Source organism: Equus quagga, unplaced genomic scaffold, assembly GCF_021613505.1.
Source record: "Equus quagga isolate Etosha38 unplaced genomic scaffold, UCLA_HA_Equagga_1.0 HiC_scaffold_6163_RagTag, whole genome shotgun sequence".
NCBI lineage: Eukaryota > Metazoa > Chordata > Mammalia > Perissodactyla > Equidae > Equus > Equus quagga.
Window position 1 is genome coordinate 1 of NW_025794209.1, and position 16793 is coordinate 16793.

Genomic DNA, 16793 nt, shown 5'->3' on the forward strand with positions numbered 1-16793 from the left:
TAAACGAGTGGTGAGGAGTGTGGACTCGGGGGGTCATAGAAACAACCTTGGAAGGTTGAGGAATCTGACATGATGCATGGTTTGTCTTTGAGACCCTGAACAGGTGGAAATCACTCTGTAAGTATTAGCTCAAATAAGTAGACAGAAATGGTGTGGGTGCCCCACACGTGGTATAGCAGAAAAAGCTCTGATCTGGAAGTCTGACTCCTGGGTTCCAGGCCTGGCTCTGTCTTTAAACTCAGTGTGTGGCTGTGGGCACGTCATCTCATCTGTGAAAAGAGAAGGATGGACTGATGCATGTCTGAGGGCTCTGCCAGGCTCCTGCGGAGGAGCTTTGTTGCCTGGCAACCCTTTCTGGGAAGGCTCCATGTCTGAGCACCTCATTGGGAATCGAGACACGGAGCTTGCTATCCCCAAGTCCCAAAGCAAGGGTTTTTCTGGGCAGTGACAGGAAACCAGGATGGGTGTGAGATCCTGAATCTAAGCCACCTCTCTCCTTGCTTTTCCTGAGGCTGGATATTAGAGTCCAGAAATCCCGAAAAACCACTGATCTTTGGGGCTGAGAGGCCTTCCAGGCAGAGGCCTGAGATTGGGTCTTTTAAGTGAAAATAGCCACAACCGTTTATGAAGCTGTTACTATGCCAGGAACTTGACATGCATTAATTAGCCCCCTTGTTTTTGGTCCTGAAAACAACCCTTTTCGAGCAGTATCGCCATTATTCCCATTTTACAGATGGGAAAACTGAGGTGCAGAGAAGTGAAGCAACCTGCCTCAGGGCCCACATCCAGGAAGCAGCAAAGTGGAGATTTGAGTCCTTGAAGTTTTACTCCAGAACCTTCATCTAAGTTCATAGAGAAGACATGTTTTTCTCTTAATCATTTGAGATTAAGTTGCTTACTGGATGTTCCATCACCCCCAAGACTTTAGTATTTCCAACAAAGACGTTCTCCAATGTAACCACAGGATGACCATCAAAATCAGGAAATTAACATGGACACATCACTACCGCGGAAACCTCGCACCCCATTTGAATTTTGCCCTTTGTCCCAATAACTTCCTTTATAGCAAAAAGATCCAGTTTGGAATGATGTGTTGCATTTAGTTATCATGTCTCTTTAGTTTCCTTCAGTCTGGGAACATTTCTAGGGTCTTTCCTTGACTTTCACGATGCTGGCACTTTTGAAGATTACAGGCCAGATTTCTGGAGAATGTCCCTTTATTTGGGACATTCTTTGTCTTATGTATCCTCCTGATTCCATTCAAGCTATGCATCTTTGGTAGGATTATCACAAGAGTGATGTTGCGACCTTCTCAGGGCATCCTGTCACGTGGTACGTGATTTCCATTCCTTCCATTCTTGAGGATGTGCGCTCTGATCACTTGTTCAGAGCCTGCATTTTAATGATGCCGCAACAGTCCACGACTTCTCTTCTCCAGGAGCCACATCATGGGGTCCATTTGGTGAAGCAAACCCATCCGTCCCTCATGATCAAAGTAACTTCAGCTCCATAAGCTCTGCTGTGAAGCTACAGACGTAGCTACCGAGAAGCCAAGCTTACTTCTATTTTTGGCTTTGGGCTATAAACAGAGGCGCATACATTTTCAGGCCCAGACTCAAAACGGTTTATCTCATCTGTTTCTCTCACTCTGCTCCCTAGTGGACCGTTTAGTCTCTTAGACTCTTTTCCTGGCCTCCTCCTGTATTAAAACCTCACTAATTTCTTTCCTAAGTACATACTTTGTGTCAGGCACAGTGACACTACATGTCACTGGGGATAGAGAGACCATTAAGTCACAATCCCCATTCACAAGAAGCTGGCATTTAATTGGCTTCATGTAGGTTCCCATTTAATTAATACCAACAGTGTGAAGTTAGACCTAAATCTTTTGACTCCAAGGCCAGAGCTCCTTGTACATGCCAACAATTGCCTCTTGGATTTTTTCATCCCTCAGAGGAGAAAGAGAAGAGAGAGAACATAAGCAAACAGCTAACACTTCCCAAACACCTCCTGGGTGCCAGGCAGTTTTAATTGCTTACATACTTTATGTCATTGGATCTTCAACCATTTTGCAGAAGAGAGAATGAGGCTTAGGGAGATGTACTGACTCGCCCAAGGCCCACAGCTGCTAAGTGGCAGAGCGGCGACTGGAACTCCAGAGCCTGTGTGCCCACAGATCCCCCGGGAGGGCCGGTGCTTGCTTTCTTCATTGTATCCCCTGAGCCTAGCACAGTGCAGACACTCAGTACATTTTTATTAGTCAGTGAGTGGACGAATTTATTTACCAAGCAGTCGGAAAGGAAGAGAATGGACAGATTTCCTGGGGGAAATACTTGGGACTCCTAGAGATTGCCCATTCATTCCTTCACTCCCTCAGACTCCTATATAAGGCAATTGCTCTGAGCCCACGATGATGCTTCTACTGAGAGCCCCCCAAGATACTGGAGACAGTCCTGAGCTTCATTATTCCCAGCGGAATGCCGTCTTCCGCCCCCTACTGTCTCACCCTACTCCCCACAACCGTCCATGAGCTAGTCCTATATGCCCATTTTACAGATTTAGAATCTCAGGCTGGCAGAGGAGTGTCCTTAGGCCAAGACGGCTCGGCGACGTCCACCAGTCGTTACAGGCTGGGCGTCTCTACGAAGCGGGCGCGGCAGGGAGGCCGACGTGGCCGGGAAGCCAGCCCCCAGGCAGTGGGGACCCTGAACGTCCCCGTCTCCTTTCTAGCACCGCAGCGCGGCCGCCCTAGAGCCAGACCCGCTGAAGCCTTCCGTTGCTGCCATGGCAACCAGCGCGCCACTTCTGCCGTCTAGCAACGTCATTTCCGGCGCGCCGGTCTAGACACTTCCGGGGTGCGGCTGCCGGAGCGGCGGACTCCTCGCGCGGAGTGGGATACTGTGTTCCGTACGGGACCCGGGACAGGCGAGCGGGCCGCGGGGTGGGAGGGGGGCTCGGGAGACGCGCGCCGGTGGGAGTCGGGGCGAGGGCTGGGCGAAGGCGGCCTCGGTCTCGCCGTGCGGCTTCCACGGCAGACGGCTCTGCCTAGGCCAGGGGAGGCCGGGCGGCTCGGGGTCGCCGGGAGTCGGGGCCTGGGTCGAGTGGGCAAGCGGGCCTCCACCGCGAGGCGTGCACGACAGAGTGGAGACGCCGAGCCGGGGCCTCGGGCCCACCTGGTGTCGAGGCCTGCCCGCGGAGGACCTAGGGCAAGCTGTGTAACCGCGCTGGGCTCGTGTTTCCTATCTGAAGCCCATAGGGAAACGCTCATGGGACCTACCTCGTGGAAGTGTCTTGATGAAGCGTCCAGCCAGTGCTGAGCATCTACCGAGGGCTCTCTAACTCGTGAGAACTCTGCAATTACTGCCAGGCCCTGTGCCCAAGGAGGCAGCGGCATTGCTGACTCCCATGTACCCGGGACCCCCCCTCCCCCAGGACATTTCCCTCCTCTGCACTCTTGGGGGAGTGTGGGTCCCACAGCACCCCACTAGTGCACCCCTGAGTAACATAAGCGGGGACGACTTTCTAACAGAGCTGACCGGAGCTTGCCACCGCCTGTGGAAGTAGCAAGCTACCTGTTCCTGAAGGGTGCTTGCAGCAACCGGTAGACCCGTCAGTGTCACATATTGAATGTATTTCCGGGTAGTGCCCCATGCTTGGCACCTCGTGTGTATTGAGTACTCATACATTGAGTACCTGGTAGAGTTGGGATTTGAACTCAGGCTGTGATTTTAGTACCTGATTTCACAACCACTTTACTAGGTTCACTCCGTAATCCAATAATAGTGATGATGCTGATCCTAATCATGAGACTCCAGTAACAGCTGTTGTTCCCTGAGCTCTTATTCTGAGCTAAGTGTTTTCTAAGCACCGTCTCACTGAATCTGTCTTACAGGCATTCTCAAAGGTTGGTATAGTAGTTAGTCCATTTAAGAAAGAGACAGCTGAATCCCATCGCCCACTTAGAGAGAGTTGCCTTCTCTGTCCAATCCGTGGATGTCTGACTGTTGAGGGAGTGTTCATAATTAAGACTGCTTGCCAGCTCATCAGAAGAGTTTTGTGTTTGGAGAGGAAAACTAAGTCTTAGGGTTTCATCGTCAAGTAATGTATTTCAGAAAGCATGTTCTAGAATAGCACTCTCCTGGGACTGCCAGGGGTCCAGTGTAACTCTTTCCTGAACAATGGAGAAAGACAATAAAACCTGGGGTCCAGGAAGATGTCCCCCCAGTTTCTGAGGCAATAGTATATAAACATAGTTAGTTATTTTGATGTGGTTTGTGTCCACGTGAGCGTGTGTGGTGTTTTATGACTGACTAGGACAAGGGAATCATGCTTCAGAATCTAGACTGTTGGGACTAGTCTTTTGTTCTTCCTGTTTTAGCACCGATTGTTTTCTAAAATATGTTTTTAATGTCTGCCTTATTGAGTTGTAACAGTGGTTTTAATGGGCTTTCTGTTTGGAGGGAGTTTTGCAGGCAGCAAGGAGAAGGGACTCACAGGGCACAGACTGCATCTTTTTTATCCCTTCCTTTAGTGACTGGCCATGTCGCTGTCCCACTTGTACCGGGACGGGGAAGGCCGCATGGATGATGACGACGACGAGCGGGAGAACTTCGAGATCACCGACTGGGATCTCCAGAATGAATTCAACCCCAACCGGCAGCGCCACTGGCAGACCAAGGAAGAGGCCACCTACGGAGTGTGGGCAGAGCGAGACTCAGATGAAGAGAGGCCCAGCTTTGGAGGCAAACGGTACTGGCCGGCGTGGGGCCGCTTCCCCTTGCTTTACGGAAGGGAGAGAAGATAGGGAGTGTGGGGAGATACCCTGCTCAATATACTTCTCTCCTGGCCTTCCCGAGTCCCTGAGCTACGCCCTCAGCTAGGGAGGTCCCGTTTCCTCTGTAGGCTAGACTGTTGCTCCCCCTTGCTAGTCGTCACTTCGTATTTATTGCCTGCTTACGTCTGTTAGACCTTGTGCTGCAGACCCAGTCTTTGCCTTTCACGAGCCCAGACTCCAGTGGATGGAGACAGGTGTTAATCAGCCACTCACACAAGGGAGGTCTGTCACTGTGATTTAGGACCTGCCGGGGAGCACATTTTAGGGTGCTTGCCCTATTTGGGGAACATTTCTCTGGAGAAGCGACCCTTGAGCTGACACGAAAGAAGGTAACCAGGGTGGTAGGAGAGGCGCCGGTAAGCAAAGGCCCTCGGTGGGAGGCAACGGGGTGTCCAGGTATCCATGAGGCTACGGAGTGGAGAGAGGGAGGGGAGCGTAGTTCGAGGAGGCCCGAGGGTCTGTGGTAGGGAGGGTGTGACGTGGGGCGGGCTGCGTCTGGAGAAGACCCTTTGCTGGTGTGCAGAGTTGGCCTGGAGCCGCCGTGGAAGAGTGAGCTCTGTGGGGAGGCAGTGGTCCCTCAGGGCGGGGAGACCCCGGCAGACATGGCGGCAGGGAGATGAGGGTTCAGGCTGCACGTCTCCCCCTCAGTGTGGAGTCACCTGTGCGTGGGCCACAACTCGCTCAGCCAGCGTGTAGCAGGCTTGGGTTCGTCTCCCTGTCCCCATCTGTGCCCTGTAGGCTCCAGCCTACTGTGACTTTGCCTTTTTCAAAAAGGAGGCTGGGGAGAAAGAGCATAGAGATCAGTTCAACCCCTTCTCATTCAGGAAGGAAATCTAAAAGTGGATGGTAAATAGATCAGAGGTCGAGAATTGCATAATCCTAAGATTATGAGAGCCAGCATCTATTGGCTGCTTTCCTGTTCTGGGTTCTTCACCTGCCTGGTCTCATTTACCATGAGAAAGGTACCATTGTTATGCCATCTTCTAGATTAAGAAACTGAGGCCAAAGGTCACATAGCTAGGCTAGGAGCATCTGGGCCTGTCTGAGCTCTTAACCACTAAGTTACATTGTGTCTGTTAGGGAAAAATACTCTGAATTCTATTGCTGTCAAGGGGATATTTAATTACTAGGTTGGTCATTTTAAAAAAACCTTTCTTTATTTTGCAATATTCTCAGGGTTTTTCATTGGAATCTTTTCTGTATGTTCCTTTAGCCACAGTACAAACATACCAGCTTTGTTTACACAAAAGGGAACTGAGGTTAATGACACTGTAAGTGCTGTTCTTGAGGCAGCCAGGACTCAGATCAGTGCTTTCCATCTCATGGAGTTAATTTCTTAGGTATTTTAGTTTAGTTTTCATATTCAAATAAATTCAATGGACATGAACTTTCCTAAGAGTTTGCTTGATATAATTGTTAATGTACTTTCCATTCATATAGTCTCTTCTAATGTATTTTAGTTTTGATTTTTATCTATCAGAATTTCTTTGATTTTTTTACCTAAAATAGTGTCCCAAGCAAATGCTTTTTAAAGTTGATGAAAAAATGTAAAAGGAAAGTTGGATTATCACATGATATTTTGAAGTTTTAATCAACTCTGCATTGATATTGATAACTTTTCAACCATAGAGTTGACTTCACAGCAGATAGGGATGTTAAATGTGACTAAAGGAAGCCACATGTGGGCCTTTGGATAGAAGTAAATCTGTTGCTCTTTAAAATGGATCCCGGGGTCCACTCTAAGGAATTCTCTGGCGGCAGCGTTTCTACAAGGGATGGCCGCAGCGGAGTTCTTTACAGACCCTCTGGGGTGTCATGGTTTGCCTGCAGGGCCCGTGACTACTCAGCGCCAGTCAACTTCATCAGCGCAGGGCTCAAGAAGGGGGCAGCAGAGGAGGCGGAGCTGGAAGATTCCGATGATGAAGAGAAGCCTGTTAAGCAGGATGACTTTCCTAAGGATTATGGACCCAAGAAGTTAAAAACGGTACATCTTTATCACACAATTGTGCGGCCCAAGCATCTCCTAGCATGCTGGGCTCTCGGGCAGAGGCAGTCGTGTGGGTTTCTCCTTGTGGTGGCGGGTTTCTGCGAGTGCGACGTAGGCAGCGCAGTCTCTTTTCTTTCCTAACACACATCACAGGTATATTTTTGGTTCCTATGACATTTTCCTAAACGCTCTGTGACTTGCCAGGCCATTTTCCCATCAGCTAAGCTTGCTTTCTTAGGTTTTTCTTCTCTTTCTTTTTCCATCAGTTAAACTTTGATTTTTCGTCTTTTCAGGGAGGGAATTTTAAACCCAGCCAGAAAGGCTTTGCTGGCGGAACCAAGTCTTTCATGGATTTTGGCAGCTGGGAGAGACACACAAAAGGAATTGGACAGAAGCTTCTCCAGAAGATGGGCTATGTCCCCGGGAGGGGCCTCGGGAAGAACGCTCAAGGTGTGGGGCCCTCGCCTGTGGTGCACGGGTGGGGGGGGGCCCTCGCCCTGTGGTGCAGGGGGGGGGGGGGGGGCACGGGCGGAGCGAGGCAGAGCAGTTTGGGGAGGGGTTTGCTTTTCTCTTTCAGAAGTGCTTTCACTCCCAGCCGGTCTCCTGTCACCAGACAGTTGTGCTTCTGAGCTCCCTTGCTCTGTCCCACTCATGAAATACTTGTTTCAGCAGGAGGAAAAGGGTTAGGGGCCAAACAGGCTGCAAACTGACAGGCTGAGACAGGCTTCTTTTTGACCTGTGCAGTGTTTGTAAAAAAACTGGATTTGTTGGCAGCGTTTAGAAATCAGCCAGTTTCACTTGAAATTTTAGATTTTGCCTGGCAGTAATTGGTTTCTCTGAATCCTCGCTGCTCTGGGTCAGTGCCCATGGCTTCTCTTGGGAGCAGGCTCTCCCACTCCGTTGTCCTTCACCACAACCCACTTCACTTGTTGATGTTAATTTTCCTGGGCCCTGAAGGCATATGAGTTTGCAGTCCCTGCTCACAAGGGTTTCAGCTTTGCAAATACAGTTATTTGTCCTTCAGGAGTATCAATAAAACTTTTTCTTTTTTTGTGAGGAAGATTGTCCCTGAGCTAACATCTGTGCCAACTTCCTCTATTTTACGTGGGATGCTGCCACAGCATGGCTTGATGAGCGGTGGGTAGGTCTGCGCCCCGGATCTGAACCTGTGAACCCCGGGCTGCTAAAGCAGAGCGTGCAAGCTTAACCCCTACGCCACCAGGCCAGCTCCATGTCTATAGCTTTTTTAATAGCTAGAGATGTGTAGCTGTGAAATTGGCTGAGCAAATCCTGCATTGGTTAGCTCTGTCTTTGCTCAGCAGTGCTGTCTCCTCTTGTCCTCACCCCTGGCCCTGTCAGGACACAGCTCCTCTCACACGTCTGTATCGCCTCGATACCAAAGCCGCTCATACCAAGCGCTTGGATCCCTCCTGCAGGAGCCTGTTTTCCCTCTCCTTGACCTTGCCCCTGAACAGTCGCCAACTGGATATAAACGATCGTATTCTCTCCAAGTCAGATTCAACTCCCTAAGTAATTGTTAAAGTTAAATGCAGGTTATGTGTTGAAAACATCGGCTGTACAAAAGCCCATGAACTCGAGTGAAGCTCGAATGGTGAGCTGGAATGAGAGTGAGGGGGCCATTCTAATTTGAGATTTTCACCAGGACTAACTGGAAGCGGGTGGGGGTGGGAAGTTTGAGGTGGGAGGGACTCTTGTCTGAAACATCGTTGTCCTGTTTGTAAACTCTTGTGAGAAAAGCATATTTATTTCCAAGGCTTAAACATGTTATTAACCAGGGAGAGGATGTGAACTGCTAAGTAGGATAGCTGGAGTCTCATAGGAAATTGCAGCTTCTCCTCACTTCGGTCAGAAGAGAGAGAGTATCTGAATGACCGCCCTTCCTTATTGGAGGCTTCCAGATGCGCGAAGGGGAGAATCTGGTATGCCAGAGTTCCCAGTTATACACACATTGTTCTCTTTTCTTCTGGTCCACTAAAAGAAAGAGGCCAGGTGGAAATGGAAATCCGTACGTAGGGCATAAATAACCCAATGTCAAAGTGTTCTGTGGCCGCAGAAATGCCCAGAAGTTCCAAATCCCACAGGTCTGAACAGTGTTCCGAGGGCAGGAAGGCTCTCCTTCCTGGGTAGGGCTCTGTGGTTAAGGACCACGGAAGTGACTTCACTGGGTGGCTTATCCAGCGACAGGAACTGCTGTGATCTAAAGTCCCTCTTCTCTCCCTTTGCCGGAATTTGTCAGGTATCATCAACCCGATCGAAGCCAAGCAGAGAAAGGGCAAAGGCGCTGTGGGGGCCTACGGCTCCGAGCGCACCCCCCAGGCCCTGCAGGACTTCCCCGTGGTCGACTCAGAGGAGGAGGCCGAGGAGGTAAGCAGGGGTCAGGAGATGGGGGCGGTGGCTGTGCCATTTCAGATCACTGTTCGCGCGTTCGTTCATTTGCTCGTTCGTTTGTATCCTGTGAATCTGTGGGTGGTCATTGCACACCTCTGGGCAGGTGCTGTGCTGGAGGCTGGGTGTACCAGGATGAATGGGCTTAGAGCCCGGGGGATAGAGAGACAGAAAACAAGCAGCTACGGTGTGTCAGAGAGAGCAATAAGTGCTAGGAAGTGCCCAGAAGGAAATAAGTGTGGGGGGTGTGGGAGGAAGGGTGGCCTACTTTAATAGATAGGGTGGTCAGGGAAGACCTCTTAGGGAAGGGGACATTGCCGTTGACACCTGGCAGGGGAGAAGGCGCCAGCCGTAGGACGAGTCAAGAGGCCACTGAGAGAAGCTCCGAGCTTGACGGTGAAGAGACCATAGAGGAAGCGTTGTGGCAGGATGGAAGCCCACCAAGCAGGGAGGGGAAGGAAGTGCACTGAGAGAAGGGCGGGCCACACCCCTGGGCCCTGAAGGCCATGTTGGGGGCTGGGGTCTCATCTGAGTGCAGCAGGGAGCCACCTGCTGTCAGGGGTGTGGCTTTGCTGCGGTGGTAGAGGACCAGCTCTCGGGATGGAAGTACTTTCTTTCCTTTGCATTGACAAGGGAAAGCGGGCAGCTGCAGAGACACGTGTTGCCACCTTGTCACTGACCCTCTCCCTTCCTGAGGAAGGAGACCTTGCGTAAGGTGGCACTGACGGCTCTGAGCCAGGGGCTCGCAGACTTAGGAGGCAGCAGGTGCCAGGCTTGCAGCAGAAGTGAGGGAGGGGAGCCAGCTGTGGGCAGTGAGGCGCGGCCGGGCCTGAGGCACGCGGGCGAGGGCAGAGCCCCTGCAAAGGGGCACTCTCTGTTCAGCTCTAGGGCACTGTCCCTGGAGAAGGTGGGCTCAGTGTGGCCTGATCGTCTGATTTTCCCAAAGTAGAAGTCCAGACTTTTTTTGAGAGAAAATTACAAGTTTTAAACCAGTGTGAGATGAACAAAATGACAGGCGGGGAGCCCACTTCTGTGGGCTGCACTCTGCTACCCTCAGACCAGCACTTTCCTCGTTTACTTAGGTCTTCATGCAGAGAAGTTTTGCAAACCCTGATTACAAAAGATATCTGCCTTGAAACTTAGGGGCTTGCTTCTTTACCTCCATTTTAACTTAGAACCAGGGCTTTGTGTACTTAAAAAAATCCTTATGTTGTGTTTCCAAGTTTTACATGAGATAGATTTAAAAGTAGCATAGTGCCTGCCATGGTAGATGCTCAGTAAATGCTGCCTCTCCCTTGTGTTCTTTCCTCAGTCCGCGACCGCGCCTTCTGCACCTGGTTGTTTGTAAGAGGGTGGATGGGGTCAGGGATATCAGTAGATGGTTTTAGTGTCACGCAGGCACAGTCCTTAGCACAGGACTGTGTGCAACTCTGAGACAGCAGCTAGGGCGTGTCTGTGACTGGTCTCAGTGGCCCCACCTGGTGTAAAAAGCGGACCTCTCTCGTTGGAACTGACTGCATCCCTCTGGCTCAGGAGTTTCAGAAGGAGCTGAGCCAGTGGAGGAAAGACCCCAGCGGAAGCAAGAAGAAGCCCAAATACTCTTACAAGACCGTGGAAGAGCTGAAGGCCAAGGGCCGGGTTAGCAAGAAGCTCACCGCCCCCCAGAAGGAGCTTTCTCAGGTCAAGGTACGGGGGCTTCTGGACCCCTGGCCCGGGAGGGGGTGTTGGAAAACACACGAAACGTAATCCCGCACCCCAGAGGCCATCACTGAATGTTCTCTAAGGTTCTCAGGGTCCCTTCTGTGTAGGCTTGCTTTCTGTTTTATCTTGCTTTTCTCACTGGGTAGCAGCATGTCCCCATTCACATGTTCACGTGCTCAGTGTGCCAGGAACTCTTCGTGACCCCGTAGTGATAAACAGTGTCCCCCGCTTTCTGGAGCTTACAGTCCGTGAATTTAAGAACATGCCTGTTATAAAAACTCCAGGTGAGCGTGGTTTGTAGTGAGTGCTTAATCCCCGAGGGTGGCCGTGCTGCGACTTGGTCCCGCCTGTTGCCAGCCCTCTTTCTCCTGGTTTGGTTTGCGTTTGTGGCAGGCCAGTTTGTATATTACGCCTTGTCTTTGTTTCAGACATTTTTGAGGAAGTACAGTCCCCAGGGTAAATGGTAGGAAGGCATGAAAGGCTCTTCGGCCCGGGAAGGGCACACTCACACTGACCAGGGCGGCAGGAGAGAGTCCCCGGGGCAGACCCGCAGGGAGCGTCTGCTTTGTTTAGAGATTAGACTTCAGCCCGTTAGGTGCTCTCCAGCCTGAGGTTTTCCGTGACTCTCACACGCAGCCAGAGAACATGGCGACGGCCGGCTGTTGTAGTCCGCTGTAGGAGAGTGTGTCACAGAGCTCACTGTGGAGCGGGGCTCTCAGACGTCAGGGCCTGGTGCTGAGATCACCTGGCGGGGCGGGGGGTGCGGGTAAGAATGCGGGTGTCCAGGCCCCAGCCAGACTTCCGAGTCGGTCGAGGCTGGGCCCTAGGACTCCATGCTGGTTCTCCCAGGTGAGTCTAGTGACGGGGGTTCCTGGATCCCACTCTTATCTGAAGCGATGACACAAAAGTCTGTTTCAGAGCTTAGTCCATATTCACATTCCCTCACTTTTCTTAAAATGTTGGAATTAGCTCATTTCCTAGGTTGTCTTTGTCCAGCAACTGGTTTTTTTTTATGTTTCATTTTGTTTTTAAATTAAAAAACCATTATTACAGAGCACTGAGTCATACATTTTAGAAGATTAGGAAATACAGAGGCAGAAACATTAAAACTATTATTTTCTTTCCTTCCCCAAAACTAGCAGTTTTCACACCTTGAAGTACATCCTTCCAGCTTTTTCTTTGCCTAAATATGCGTGTTTTTTACTGAAATGTGGTATTTTGATTGTATAGGTAGTTTATTACCTGCTTTGATTGGTACGGCCTCTGCTTTTCCATGAAAATAGATTTTCGTCTCCGCTAAACAGCCTGTATTCGAATTTCATCAGCCTTCCTGACAGGGCTCCTCCGTGTGGCTTGTCCAGAGGGATCCTGTCTAGGGCCGCCCGGTGCCCTCTGGGCTAGCGCAGCATGGACCCCACTTTGAGAGACTGCCCTCTCTAGTTCTGCTGGACGGGGTGCTTCTCACACATCGCCACCAGCACCCAGCCGTCCCCGGCCTTGGCCGTTTGTTGCTGAGGGCAGCTGTGTGAGCGCTAACCCGCGTGCCCCCTGCCGCCTTCTCCCAGGTCATAGACATGACGGGCCGCGAGCAGAAGGTGTACTACAGCTACAGCCAGATCAGCCACAAGCACAACGTCCCCGACGACGGGCTGCCGCTGCAGTCGCCGCAGCCGCCACAGCCCGGCAAGGAGGCCAAGGCCCCGGGCTTCGCGCTGCCCGAGCTGGAGCACAACCTGCAGCTGCTCATCGACCTCAAGGAGCAGGAGGTCATCCAGAACGACCGGCAGCTGCAGTACGAGCGGGACATGGTGGTGAACCTCTCCCACGGGCTGGAGAAGATGTCGGAGGTCCTGGACCACGAGGAGCGGCTCATCTCCAACCTCAGCAAGGTCCTGGAGATGGTGGAGGAGTGCGAGCGGCGCATGCAGCCCAACTGCAGCGACCCCCTCACCCTGGACGAGTGCGCCCGCGTCTTTGAGACCCTGCAGGACAAGTACTACGAGTACCGCATGTCCGACCGCGTGGACCTCGCCGTGGCCATCGTCTACCCACTCATGAAGGAGTACTTCAAGGAGTGGGACCCCCTCAAAGTGAGTGTTGGGGAAACGAGCCTCTGGTTTGGGCCGCGCCTTGGCTCTAAGTGATGGTCCAGAGGGCAGGAGGGCCGTTGCCCCGCGGCCTCTCAGCAGCTCTGCTTCTCCTCAGGACTGTACTTACGGCTCCGAGATCATCTCCAAGTGGAAGAGCCTCCTGGAGAATGACCAGCTCCTGTCGCACGGCGGGCAGGACCTCTCGGCGGACGCCTTTCACAGGTGCTCGGCGCGGGGCAGGGTACTGGGGGGGGAAGGTAGGGGACTCGCCTTTCATGGCGCTCTGCTACAGGCTGACGCTGCTCTAGGCTTTCAGTCCATGTGTTCATTCACCAGACGCTTGTCAGGTGTCTGTGGAGTGTGGTGCAGGTGCCCGGTGCTGGGCTTGCCCTGGGAGAGAAGCAGGCAGCCTCTGTCCACAGTAAGTGGAAAGGCACATAGGGAGAGGAGGAGGAAGCGGACACACAAACCCAGGGTGCAGACTGGGCAGGGCCAGAGGATAACAAGGACGCGCATCTGTCTGATGGAGCGGAGCTGTCAGAGGAGGTGGCGTTCAAGCTGTGACCCATGAAAGGCGTTGGCTGCGCAGAGGGAACTCTAGCCGGGAAAGCATGCAATGCCTGGGGAGGGGGCCCTTGTGCTGGGGACCGTGAGCATGTGTGGCCCCTGGGAACCCTGCCAGGCAGGCGGGTGCAGGTGCAGTCAGGCCAGTGGGTACTTAGGTGACTTAGAGACCAATCCGTGCAGCAGCCCCCTGCCCTCTGCTTTCTCTCACAGGCTCATTTGGGAAGTCTGGATGCCTTTCGTTCGAAACATTGTCACCCAGTGGCAACCAAGGAACTGTGACCCGATGGTGGACTTTTTGGATAGCTGGGTGCACATTATCCCCGTGTGGATCCTAGATAACATCCTGGACCAGCTCATCTTCCCCAAGCTGCAGAAGGAGGTAGGGCCCAGCGTTGGGGCAACAGCTGTCATCAGTAACCTTGGGGGCTTGTTCAGCACTTCTCTTCATGGACTCAGTGCTGTTAAAACACCTGACAATTTGTCAACACAGGTACTGTCCTGTAACGTTAACTCCAGCCTTTTCTCAGCATTTTCCCCCCAAAGCTTCCCTTAATAGGGAGTTCATTTTCTTGCTTTAATAAAATTAGAATTGTGCCATTTCTGAGATTTAACACAATTTCATGGGTATGTTTGTTGGTCAGTGTCTCTGTTTTGGGGAAATGTAGTGCAAAATGCCTACAGAGCACTGTGGCAGCCTCTTTGTACTAAGGTGTCTCCCACACCTGTGCCAAGGATGTGGACCTTGGCCAAGAGAGCATGTGGCCTCCACACCTTCCACCGCACAGGGTGTCGTGACCACCCCACTCCTCCTGCAGGTGGAGAACTGGAACCCACTGACGGACACGGTCCCCATCCACTCCTGGATCCACCCGTGGCTGCCCCTCATGCAGGCGCGCCTGGAGCCGCTCTACTCCCCCATCCGCAGCAAGCTGTCCAGCGCCCTGCAGAAGTGGCACCCCAGCGACTCCTCGGCCAAGCTCATCCTGCAGCCCTGGAAGGAGGTCTTCACACCCGGCTCCTGGGAAGCATTCATGGTCAAGAACATAGTGCCCAAACTGGGTGAGGCAACGGGAAAACGCATCCAAGTCCAGCAGCTTCCGTGCCCTGGTTTCCGTGGCCAGCGGTAGTGATCACGCTGCTTAAAACACGGTCTTTGAGCTCTCAGCAGCTCACCACACAGTAATTCTCACAGTGAACGAGGTTCCAGTTTGTGCACTGAGGCTGCACATAAACATAACCAGGGTCCTTTCTGTGCTTGCTCACGGCGGTGACCAACAGGCCACGGTGACGGTCAGACTCAGTGTCATCGTGCCTCTGGTTCCTAGTTGGTCTGGTTGTGCTTCTGGTAACAGGATAGCCATTGGTGTTCTGAAATTTCTGATAGTTGATTCTAAGTATATATAAGAGTTATTTCTGGGTTAGAGAAAAAACCAGTTTTTAAGAATTGCTACGTCAAAAGCTTGAAATTGACCTTTGAGGCAGATCAGAGACAGACAGGGTCTGGGGCCGCCTCGGCTCCGTGTGCGCCCGTGGCTCTGCCCTAGAGGCCGCCTTTCTCTTCCAGGGATGTGTCTTGGGGAGCTGGTCATCAACCCCCACCAGCAGCACATGGATGCCTTTTACTGGGTCATCGACTGGGAAGGGATGATCTCCGTCTCCAGCCTCGTGGGCCTTCTGGAAAAGCACTTCTTCCCCAAGTGGCTTCAGGTACACTTGGTTTTGCTGGGGATGGGAGAACTCACTTAATCTTTTGCTGAGATCTGACTGCAGGTGCTCAGTCCTTGGATAAGTGGCAGACGACAGTGTTTTATGTAACAAATAAATTACAGGCTAGGGTAGGAATATGTTAAGCAGTAACAGCAACTACCATTCCGTGAAGTTCCCACCACATGCCGGATGCTGATGTAAACCACTTATATTTGCGTTATCTCCACTCTTCAGCACAACCCTGAGGGCAGGGACTGTGGGCTCCCTGTTGTGTAGGCAGGAGGCCAAGGCTTGGAGTGTTTACGTGCACCGGCACTTAGCTACCGAGCTGACTCTGAATTCCCGACTCTTAAGTGCCAGACTGTTGAGCCCCCATAATGCCCTACAAGTGGCACCAGCTTATAGGACCAGGACCAAAACAAGACAGCCCCTTTGGGAGTTCTGCTCTCATTTGTTGCCGCCGTGCATGCAAGTTTCTGATTTATTCCTTTTTGGCAGGTGCTGTGCTCCTGGCTCAGTAACAGCCCCAATTATGAGGAGATCACCAAGTGGTACCTGGGTTGGAAGTCTATGTTCTCAGACCAAGTGCTGGCACACCCGTCCGTCAAGGACAAATTTAACGAAGCACTTGACATCATGAACAGGGCCGTGTCCTCCAATGTGGGTGAGTGGATGTCCTGGCCCTGAGCCGCCCGTTTCTGAACACGTGAATGACACAGAGCCAGAGCGCTCAGGACCTGTGGGCTGCCCATGGTGCGGCTCCCCTCCGCTCCAGCAGACACTGACTCGCCCACTGGGGTCAGCTGCATAAGTAGCTGGCACCTGCCGCCCAGCCCTCCTGTGACTGGGAGGGGCATTTCTGCTGAATGGTCCCACTGAAGCTGGACTCGCACTCTGTGGGGCTGCCCCAGGGCCCACCCCGATAGCCACGGTGCTGTGGGGCTGTCAGGGTTCATTGTGCGGCTGCTCGACCAGTGTGAGTGTGCCCCTCAAGTGTGACAGCTCACAGCGTGGAGGGGGTGGACAGTTTGATGCTTCGTAGGTGCTTAGCCACTCTTAGCCCCATTTTCTTTACCTGTAAGCAGCAATAGTACCTACTTCTGGGTCCTCTTAAAAGACCCAGAGGGATTAAGCAAGTTACTGTTTGTGTGCATGTAGCACTCTCTAGGGGGTGTCTTTGTCGTGTCAGAAGTAGGCTGTGGATTGTTCACTAATATCTGTGCCCAAAACCACTCAGTTCTAGGTACATTACGGCCTAGATCAGGGGTTTCGGGAGCCTGCTCAGCCAGTCCTGTGTTGCAGTGTGCTCACCTCTCACAGCAAGGGCCGCTGGCGGCCCTTGTCTAACCTTGTTTCACAGATGAGCTCAACAAGGCCAGGAGCTCGTTCAAGGCCACAGAGCTGAGGAGCGGCGGCTGGGACTGTATTTCTACTTCCTGAGCCTCTAACTCTCTGCTCAACCTATTACATGGACACAGAGTTAGAATTCATGGATTACATA

At 52.2% G+C, this 16793-nt stretch overlaps 1 protein-coding gene across 4 annotated transcripts; it reads left to right on the forward strand.

Moving 5' to 3' along the window:
• The first annotated feature begins 2780 nt into the window (after nt 1-2780).
• On the forward strand, nt 2781-16768 carry LOC124232444 (tuftelin-interacting protein 11). 4 transcript variants are annotated; one of them, XM_046649413.1, is made up of 12 exons: nt 2781-2907; nt 4532-4749; nt 6665-6818; nt 7115-7271; nt 9079-9206; nt 10761-10913; nt 12494-13018; nt 13134-13240; nt 13796-13964; nt 14401-14644; nt 15150-15292; nt 15791-16767. In XM_046649413.1, exons 2-12 carry the CDS (start codon nt 4541-4543, stop codon nt 15977-15979), a joined length of 2178 nt encoding a protein of 725 aa, XP_046505369.1. In that variant the 5' UTR covers nt 2781-2907; nt 4532-4540; the 3' UTR covers nt 15980-16767. The 4 variants fall into 4 exon arrangements, with proteins under 4 accessions (XP_046505369.1, XP_046505372.1, XP_046505374.1 ...); XM_046649416.1 differs by having other exon boundaries at nt 2845-2925; nt 15791-16768; XM_046649418.1 differs by having other exon boundaries at nt 2869-2898; nt 15791-16768.
• Nucleotides 16769-16793: the final 25 nt, after the last annotated feature.